Below are 10,613 nucleotides of genomic sequence, written 5' to 3' on the forward strand. Positions count from 1 at the left end.
AGTATCAACACTAGGAAGGAAACACAATTCTAAGTAAAAAAAGGAGACAGATCACAATTACAAATGATAACAGAGAGTAGGTGTGGCTTGGCTAATTGCAAGGGGTCACGTATTTCAGTGTTCTAAGGACTTCGGCTTCAGAGCACAGTAGCTTGTGAGAGAGAGAGAGATGGCTAAAGCAGACAATTTTTAGAAAGAGTTTGACTTCAGTGTAAGCAAAGTCATCCACACAACTCCAAATTTTCAGAGGAAGTCATATAAAAAAATAAACCACCACCCAGTGAGAAGCTAATATTTTGCTAAGATGTTGGGGATTGCCGAGGTTTTCACAGCTCTAGTAGTGTGTCTCCTGATTTTGCAGTTCCTAAAGCTGCAATGGATGCGAACCCAGCTTCCTCCAGGACCAGTTCCTCTCCCCATCATTGGAAATTTGTGGCTGCTGGACTTCAAACTTCGTCGAGAAACTCTCACTAAGGTATTTATTTTCTGTCTGTGACTGAAAATCAGCCTGACTCTATTTTAACTTAAATTGTACATTGCATAGAAACAGCCTAAACTTGGAATTACTTTTTTTTAAACCTCAAGTCAGATTATCAGCTGATTCCGAAGTAGTCAAGGACACTGCATTATTAAAAATCTGAGTAATAAACACCGTAATTGCTGTACACCTTGTTAGTATCTTGCTTTTTTGCATATAGTAACATCCATGCATCATGCTATCATTAGCGCTGTCAGTATCATGATATTCCATAGATGGTTTCATTCTCTCTGTGTCGGTATCTAGCCCTATAAACCACTTCTAGCAGAACTTTCTAAGCCAAAAAGTTACTGCAACATCTCCAGGCAACAAGCAATCCAACCCGCATTAGAAGACCAAACATACACTCTAAACCGACTCTTTTTTTTAATTTTATTTGTACAGCAAACAATTGATTGTCTGCAGTAAACAGATTATTACTAAGAGGAAGGAGGAAAATTTGATGGCTGTTACGTTCACAGCATGATTCCTTTATAAACCAATTAAAACTTTTTAAAAGTAAGGAACTTGCTTCAAACTATTTTAAGGAAAAATACAAGCTTGATCTGAGGAAAGACAATAGAGAAAAATAAGAACAATCATATGGATGCTATAGGAAAGAATGTAAAATCATGTCTTTGCTTTCTTCAGAAGTTAGAGGCAAGAAAATATGATAATTTTTGTTCATTAATAAAGAGAAAAGCTCTGGGATTCTGCCTGTATTCATTTGTTCCTTGATTCTGAGCTGACAGAGAAGACCTCTGCTTCTCTTTCTGTGAAATCAGAGATGCCCTTAGTACCTGCTCCATGAAGCACAATTATCTTCTGTTCCCAAAGCACGCTACAACAGAAGGCTAAATTCTTCCAAAACTTCTAATTCAATTCCATGTCAGCACACAGGTTTAGTTAGAGCTACAGAACATTTAAAAGGAGTATTTAGGTGTGTGCATTCCTGGTTTGCATTTATGAATTTACTGTTATTAACTCTTCAGTTAACCAGCATCTACGGAAACATCTACACGTTGTGGATGGGACAGACACCTCTGGTTGTACTCAATGGCTACAAAGCAGTAAAAGAAGGCATCGTCACCCATTCGGAGGAAATTTCTGGAAGACCTCTAACCCCATTCTACAGGGATATGATGGGTGACAAAGGTACAAGATGTGACAATACTGAGATAAGCACAAGACAAAGAAAGATGCTTTCCTATAGGTACACATGTACGTGTTATGTTAGGAGATAACTGGGCTTACCTAGCAAAAGGGTTCCACGTAGAGCCAGTGTATTAGAAAAAGGACAAACCAAAGCTCTCTCCTCTTACAAAGTTCTGATAAAGTATCCTACTGATGTTTTTTCTTCCCAATAGACTCAAAGGAATATTTGCCTAGAGGAGCTGCCCTTCACTGGTATCACTTCTAAAGCAGAAGACATCTACGAAGCTGCTCCTTCCCAAACCCGCTACCATTCAGTGTCCAGGGTCACGGTTTACAAGCACTTACAAACTGGAGTCATGAAAATCTAAATTAGAGAGCAAAAGTCAATGTGTGAAATAACGGTATTTTCTCTGTTAGTGAAATATAACCTAAACTAAATCCAACTTTGCCTCCTGCAGCGAAAGGATTTCCCTTCCCAGCAATGGCATAGATGTTCTGTGTTCTCCAGGTATTTTTCTGACAAGCGGGCACACCTGGAAGCAACAGAGGCGCTTTGGTATGACAATTATTAGAAGCCTGGCACTCGGTAAGAACAATTTGGAGCATTGGATTCAAACAGAGGCCTGTCACCTTGTGGACATCTTTGCTAACACAAAAGGTAACTTCACTGAGCTCTTTCTGAAATACAGTAGAGCAGGGGAGCAACAGTTTCACAACATATTTTTACAAGCAATATAGATATTTTTCATTTTAGTGGAACTTTACTGGCTTCTTAATTGCATTCTTCACAGAAAAATGTTTTGTCTGCACAGTGGGCAACATACAATTGTTTTTTGAAATAAGGATAGCAAAAAAATGTTTATTATCAACAGTCTTGGGACAGCTGGTAATAATTCTCACATTCAAGGCATGTAGAAAAACCCTATGTTCTTCTCCCTAAAACACACAATCTGTGACCTGCTGTGAGTCGTTCTAGGACACCAGGTCTTTAGGATTTGGCAGAGAAAGAACCCCAACACAAGGAATGTATCACTGAGTTGTCCAACAAAACTTCTTTTTAAGGGTTGGATGCAATAGAAACCAATAGATTTTCAGTAAGATGCCAAAATAATTAAATATAAATATTCTGAACAGCCAAATCCCTCACCAACATCATGTTCCACACTAATATGAAAACAGAGCCTGAGGTCCCTCTCCCAAGTCCCCCTGCACTAGACACAGCAAAACGGCCCGTCTCTTCTGAGAGCAACACAATCACAGATCTTCAAAATGAGAGAGAAGAACAAACCTTCAACTCTGGATTGCTGTACAGCCCAAATCTTTACCTTCCATGCAATCCTTCCTCATGTACAATAACTGTATTTAGTCTAAGAAGGACTATAGACACTGGATGGAAGTCACAGACATACAATCCACACCATTTTCCATAGTATTATAGTTCAAAGGTTGTCCTTGCCACTGGAATGTGTACTTATTTATTTAGCCTCTGTTCACTTTACCCTCTTTAAAAGGAGTCATTTCCATCCTCTAAAATATGTATTATGGGAGTTCTGCATTTTCAGTCTGCGGGGGAAAAAAAAATATATATATATATACATATACACACACATACATAGTTGAATTGTTAAGCAGTAATTGAAAACCAGAAGGAAACAAGTCATTTCAACGTGACTAAGGTTTAGATTTTTTTCCTGTTTTGGGAGAGGGGAGAGTTAATTTTGGTTTTTAGTGGCCAAACAGCTAATTAAAACTGCTTGGTTTTTCACACAACTCAGAGGGGAAAAGAGACTTCATGCTGGTCTTCTCAAAACTGATAATCACCGTATTTTACAAGAGTAAAAAGCAGATTGAAAATAAAGATTCCCTGCACTTACAATCTATCCAGTTAATTTGTATTAAACTAGAGTTTACTTGTGTGAGATTTATCTAAAAGTAGTCTGATCTTCCACACTCTGAACCCCTGTTACTTTTACTGTTAAATATATATATATAAAAAAAGACTTCCTTCCTTTTTGTCACTGTAGCCTATTCAGACATATTCACAGTACCTCCTATATTTGCAGGCAAACCTTTCGACCCCCACACTTCCGTTGTCCAGGCTATTGCTAATATAATCTGTGCTGTTGTCTTTGGTCACCGCTTCTCCAGCGACGATGAATCTTTCCTCAAGCTTCTCAAAGCTGTTCATTTTGTGATCTATTTTCAAGCTACTATCTGGGGCAGGGTAAGAATTGAATATTCCTGTTCTTAAGCTAAAGCACGTTTGTGCTTTGCAAGGTAAAACAAAAAAATTAAAAATCAGTGACCATTATTCCCCCACATTTCCACACCATTACTCTGAGCCATCGTGCAGTAAGGAACACACACCTTGTTTATCTCATTACTGCCTTGTATTCCTTCTTTGTCACTAAACCGTGTGTCCTATCATAAAACTTCTAGTTTATTAATGTTTTGCACCATTTCCAAATCATGATTACCTATTTGAAATACATGACATCTACAGGTTACTGTATACATAAGATTCCGGAATCTTAAAATGAAAACGACTTTCAAAATTTTTCATTTCATCTTCCAAATATGAAGTGCAGTTAATAAGAATTAAGCCTTCAAGTCCGATTCTTGTGAGAAGATATCCTCCTTCTCATGTAGGACATACTTCCATCAAGATCTGAGTTACTCTGAGCTTCCTCTGAGATCCAGGTGACAATTTCACCACATCAAGAAGAATATTTTCAAGTTCTTGAAAGTCTATCTATTGCTTACATTGTGAAGACTTTAGCAGGTCTAATTCGATCAGGTTGTTTAAGGACTTGTCTGGTCAAGCCTTCAAGGATGGAGATTTCACAGAGATTCTCTGGGAAACCTGCTTCCAGTATTTAATCTCTCTCCTAGCAAAAATAAAATTATTTTTAAAAACACCACAACAACTAGAACTAAAAAAAAAGAAAAGAAAAAACCCACAAAACCTACAAACAAAAAAACTGCTACCACCAAAAAAACCGCAAAAAACCCCCCCAACATTTTCTTACAATTAACCAGAAAGTAAGAAGTTCTGGCTTGTGACTCTTGCCTCTCATCCTAAACAGGAGCCCATATGTTGCAGAGACCACAGTCATCAGGAAATCAAAACTGGGTTCTTGATATAAAAGAGCTGACCTTTCTTCCTTTTGTTTAAATTCACAGCTGTATGATGCTTTCCCTTGGCTTTTGCACCATCTCCCAGGACCTCATCACAAAGTGTTTGCCTACAATGACTTCATGCACAATTTAGTCGTGAGGGAGGTCCAGACTCATGAGGGACAGAACACGGGTGATCCACAGGATCTCATCGACTTCTACCTGGATCAAATAACAAAAGCAAGTACCTGTTTATCACACTATCCTCTCCCCGGCCTCAAAGCCCGCTACAAAGACTTGCTGTTAAGTAACTGCTGTGGAATTTTTATCTGCATGCTTTATTTGCTCAGCACTGCAGATTTGTTTCGGGGGGCTGCTTGCTGTTTTCATCAAAAAAAATGACAATTTCTACATGACCAATGAAATGTCTCAAATTATCCACTTCATAGTCTTCTTGTGAACATACCCCACAGACCAAAGATGACCCTACTTCTACGTTTAATAAAGACAACATGGTTCAGACAGTGGTTGATCTTCTGCTGGGAGGGACAGAAACAACAAGCACCACCCTTCTCTGGGCACTGCTCTATGTGGTACAACACCCAGAAATACAAGGTGAGCAAAAGCATCATCAGGGAGAACCGCACTCAACACTGTATCACAGTGAACATCACTGAAGTGTGTGAGCTCAATCATTGCAATACGTCAAAATAACCCTTAGCAATGAGTATGAATAGTGGTACATCAACAATGGAGATCTAGAAAATGAGATTTAACAAATGAAACAAGCACATGCTTTCCCCACCCATTCATTAAGAAGCAACACTAGCAGAAATAGGTAGCAGCCACTGTTTTATCTCACTAGAAGCGGGTGGCAAAGACAGAATAACAAGCTGAAGACATTTCATATGCACCCCAGTCTCTTCCTAACCTTCAAAATGGAAAAGCTTTAAGAAGATACCTGGTCTGATGTGTATTTATAAACATAACAGAAATTACACCTGTAATTTCCAATTTTAATCCTTCTTTTTGAAACACAGACCTGTATTATCCTCCTCATACATTATGGGAGCACGTGTGGCAAATGAGAGACCATCTTGCGCCCTGGGGATACTCACTTTCTTGGTCAGCTGAAACCAACACACAGTCAAACCACATGCCAATACATTTCATAGCAACATCATTTCCTTTTTTTGCCTAGTCCTGGACCATACTCATACAGAAATCTGCTGGGGAAAAAAGTCTAAAAACTTTCATTTCTCTGCAGAAAAGGTTCAGCGAGAGATAGAAGCTGTTCTGGAACCCACCCATCTCATCAGCTATGAAGACCGTAAAAAACTGCCATACACACAGGCCGTCATTCACGAGGTGCTGCGGTACTGCAACGTTACCTCTGTCGGGGTCCCTCGGCAATGTGTGAGGAACACGACTTTGCTGGGTTTTCACATTAAAAAGGTACAGAGTATACCCACACGTTTCTTAAAGCTTTGAGCTATTAATATTTATTATTCCTATGATATTAGCTTCTACAGTTGCTACCTTTGCATAGAGAACCTGTGGTGGCCATCATGGACATGAAACAGCCGAGTGCTCAGAACCAGGGCTAAGCCCACAGCAGCAGATCAACAGCAAGCTTGGGAAAGGGCCAACAGCCCAAGGAGCAAACATTAGTAAAACTGAAGTCTTTCTTCCTGCTAGCCACGGGCGATGTCTGGGCAGCAAAGCAGAACATGTGTTCGAAGGAATGATGAAGAAATGAGGTTAATGAATGTCAAGCCAGCTAACTTTCACACATAAGGGGATGGCCTGGAGCAACCTAAGGTCATCCTTGACAAAACACACACACGAGAAAAACCAAACCCCACTCAGCTCAGTACAGGGAGAGACCCCACAGTCACATATAAATGTCCCAGATATATTAAGCATAAAATTGATGTGATGGAATTGAAAGATCCGGTGAAAGAAAACCCAAAAAGGAAGGTGTTACGATTGGACTGGCAAGAACGTAAACCAAACCAAGCTCCACTCTAGCTCAGATGTGAAGACACTTCAGTAGTCCTGACAAAGGCAAACTTGTAATTCGTTATTACAAAGAGGGTATAGGAGGGTTTGATAGGTCTGGATGTGCACAGGAAAAGACCAAGCTGAATCCACAGGATACCCTGTTATCTGTTAGAAGTCCAAAAAAAGAATCACTCATACACAGAAAATACAATCTCTGCTGCTTCTTGCAGGGCACACTTGTGTTGCCAAATCTGCACTCTGTTGTGTACGACTCTGAGCACTGGGAGACCCCCTGGAAGTTCAACCCAAATCACTTCCTTGATCTGGATGGCAATTTTGTGAACAAAGAGGCATTCTTACCTTTCTCAGCAGGTAACGCCCTGACATTTGAATATTCCTGTTTGCTCTGTCTTGCAGCAAGTCTAAAAACACCATTTCTAAATTCTGAAGTTTTAAATACATACTTTTCTAAAAACATAGTTGACAAGACTTAAAGTCAAGTGTTCTTCTGTAAGAGACACAAATATTGTCTTGCATTTTATATTTTTTATACAGTCAAACAGAGAATGAGTATGGCTGAAAGACATAATGATATCTCCTTGGTATATGTATGGTTCCTACTATAAGAGTATCTGACTCCTTTGTCCCAGTATTAAATCCTGGAAACACCCTCAAATCAGAAAACATCTTTATCCTCATATTACTTTTGTCTTTGGGTTCCCCATTTGTGATTTGTCAAAATATACAGGAAAAAAAAAAATCTGTGATAAAGCAGGAAACCAAACCTCAGTCTCCCAAATCCTACAGTAACAGTCTAGCACCAGGTTCTCCTGTGTCTACAGAAAACCAACAAAATCCAATCTTTTCAGAATATTTTGAGCAACCAAAAATATTCCAACTTTTCAAAAGTTAGATATGATGATGTACAGCTTTGCAAATCTACAATGCAGCTATTCAATACCACAATTCAAAGACATGGGAGAAAAAAGAAAATTAAAAGCACTAGCAAATAAAATTCCCAAGAGCTTCTCTAGACTACCAGTTTCTCCAATAAATACAAAGAAAACCAGCACAGAAAGGAAGCTGGCATTCTTTACTGAAAATTAGAATATAAAAATTAAACAATAAAAACACTGGGAACAGCTGGGTTTTTTAAATTACTGTGACAAATTATGCTATGATGCATTTACGGTAGATAAAAAGCAAATAGTGTACTAGGTAAAAGCAGTCAGATTAAACACAGTAAATCCAGATTTGAAAAATATTTGCCCATATTGCCTGTAAATCCCCAAATCATATTTGGAAAAGAGGTACTTGGCATTTTACCTCCTTTACTCACCAAATGTCCACGAGTTTACACGAATCAAGACAAATAATATAGGCCATCATTTCAACACAGCACAGGAAATGTTCTTTTTTAACTTGCTTTCCTTGTTTTCTGTCTATACAATCTGAGTATTTTTATATCCTGAAGATATACTTTTTTTTTTTTTAGTTTGGAATATATAGATAACCTGATGTATACTGTGAAAACAATATGCCAGCCTGAGTCACTGGCACATGGCTACATTTCACTCCCCTGCTTATCCATCTGCTCCTGGACGGTGTTAAGAGAGAGAGGATACTGGGCTACAAGAACCCCATATAGCCTTAATGTCCACTGAAGAAAGCCTGATTACATCCTCCTGCTTAGCTTTAGAACTGCATCCCGCAATGCTCCAGCCCTTCCTCCTCAACAACCAGAGATAAAACCCTGTAGTACATGAAGCCTTTTAAAATCTGGCTTAACTGAGAAGCAATTCCTCATTCTCACAGAACAAGCTGCAAAAAATGGAAAAGGAACATTTCACACATGATCCAGGGGAAAAAACAAACCAAACCCCAAAACCCAAACCAAAGAGTTGACATAATTAGAGATGAGCAGTTTCTCAGTTAAATAAATGTTTCCTCCCCCCTCCAAAGGCATCTTCTGTCCTTACTAAAGGAAATTGGAAATCATTATCTTACATTAATGTTTATGGAACTCAAAGCTCTTCTTTAGAACTTAACTTTAAACAACTAACTCTTTTTCCCTTCCTTCTGCAGGGCACCGCATATGTTTGGGGGAACAGATGGCACGAGTTGAACTGTTCATCTTCTTCACCAACCTCCTCCGGGCATTCACATTCCGGCTCCCTGAGGGAGTGAAGGAAATCAATCTGCAGTACGTTCTGGGTGCCATACTGCAGCCACATCCATATCAACTCTGCGCTATTCCACGCTAGTCTGCAGTGCAGAAGGACATCGACCAGGCGGTAACCGCAGATACTTTAAAAACACATACCACTATCTCATCTGTATCCAAATGTAGGTAGATCTGTAGAGCAAATTAATAGCGCTTTTATTTAGGAGGTCTGACCTCATAGAATTCAACTTTTTGATATTAAAATACGTGTACTTGCCAAAGCTCATATAATCACATCTTTGGCATATACAAGTAACACAACGAAAAGAAAAAAAGGCTGTAGTTTCACACTCACTGTAGCAATGAATTAGATGTAGGGTTTTAGGGAAGGGATCTGTATCAAGCAGAGTTTTCTGCATCAGTGCTCAGACAGGTATCACACTGAAAGTGGCACAACTGTTCTGATGCAGCAAGGATGCCTGAATTAAAAAAAAATATTTTCTTCTGTATGCTCTTACTGCTCTGCATTCACAGAAGGTCTTCTCTTACCATCCTTTCGCAGGATGTAGCAGAGTACATTTTGTGTTGACTCCTTTCTTTTCACACTCCCAAATACTGCAGTTACACACTGCAGTATAAAAAAATACTTCAAGTACACCTTGCAACATAAACTTCACACAGGCATAAAGGATGGCAGAATGGGGGCCTCTCATAATCACAGGCCATTTAGAAATCCTTACACCTCTTTCCTTTACTTCCTCAGTATCTGTTTCCTATGTTATCACAACTCTTGGATCCAGATGCTTTCATGAACCTTCTGTTTAGAAATATTACTATATCATCCAGTAGTTTCCTATTTGAAGGGAAAGGAACAGTCTTTCAAGAAACAAAGAAAATAAACAGAAGATGTCAACATTCATTAAAGCAGGCATGGAAAAGATTTATTACTCACCATGTTTTCCTTTGTTGTCTCATCATGCCACAACAGACGTGGAAAGTTTTGACCACTTAAAATTCAGCTGCAAGCATCCTAGATGCTTTGAATTTTCAAAGTTCAGCCGGAACAAGCATAAATTATGCTAGGATATAGTTAAAAGCAGAAGTAGAATATTACACATTTCTCAGACATAAATCTAATGGAAGACTTGATTCTCCTCTAAAATACTTCCAGTTACTCCCTTCCACTTGGCGAAGACCCAGGGCTCTAACACAGTAAAGCGTTTGCTATTGCAGAACCAATGCAGGCTCGACATCACCGACAGTTTTCACCTGCTTAATAAAAGACATCATAAAACTTGCAACTTTACTCCGTTTTTATTGAGGAAAATATAACATCTAAAAAATCCTCCTTGAATAATAAATACCGTCAAACATAAATTAAGAAAAAATCTTTTAAACCTCGTATTTCTTACGGGGAGGGCAGATCTCGGGTAAAACATTCTTACAGATTTACAAAAGCAGCCTGACATGACCGTTCATAAGCAAAAGTTTTCAAGTTTTATCTTTTTCCTTTGTGGTGTACATTTAAGAAAAACTCACCAAAAAATCTTTCTTTCCAACCCACCATTTGCATGGTTGAGTAAAGGGCCACAATAAAGTGCTCAGCAGCATGACTGGCAGTGTAGGATACACACTTGGACCTTCTCTGCTCCAGTG

General features: G+C 38.9%; 1 protein-coding gene across 1 annotated transcript; it reads left to right on the forward strand.

Moving 5' to 3' along the window:
• The first annotated feature begins 304 nt into the window (after window positions 1-304).
• Window positions 305-9,057, forward strand: LOC104493945 (cytochrome P450 2J2-like). The gene is made up of 9 exons (XM_010136715.1): window positions 305-475; window positions 1,510-1,672; window positions 2,181-2,330; window positions 3,736-3,896; window positions 4,856-5,029; window positions 5,263-5,404; window positions 6,057-6,244; window positions 7,024-7,165; window positions 8,879-9,057. Exons 1-9 carry the CDS (start codon window positions 305-307, stop codon window positions 9,055-9,057), a joined length of 1,470 nt encoding a protein of 489 aa, XP_010135017.1.
• Window positions 9,058-10,613: the final 1,556 nt, after the last annotated feature.

The sequence above is a fragment of the Buceros rhinoceros genome, unplaced genomic scaffold, assembly GCF_000710305.1.
Source record: "Buceros rhinoceros silvestris isolate BGI_N320 unplaced genomic scaffold, ASM71030v1 scaffold10975, whole genome shotgun sequence".
Taxonomy (NCBI): Eukaryota; Metazoa; Chordata; class Aves; order Bucerotiformes; family Bucerotidae; genus Buceros; species Buceros rhinoceros.

Bases quoted from the DNA above. Each gene is read 5' to 3' on its own strand.
- LOC104493945 (XM_010136715.1), top strand. From the start codon at position 305: ATGTTGGGGATTGCCGAGGTTTTCACAGCTCTAGTAGTGTGTCTCCTG. The intron at 476-1,509 runs GTATTTATTTTC...TTAACTCTTCAG, and splicing joins GTCGAGAAACTCTCACTAAG to TTAACCAGCATCTACGGAAA. The intron at 6,245-7,023 runs GTACAGAGTATA...TGCTTCTTGCAG, and splicing joins TGGGTTTTCACATTAAAAAG to GGCACACTTGTGTTGCCAAA.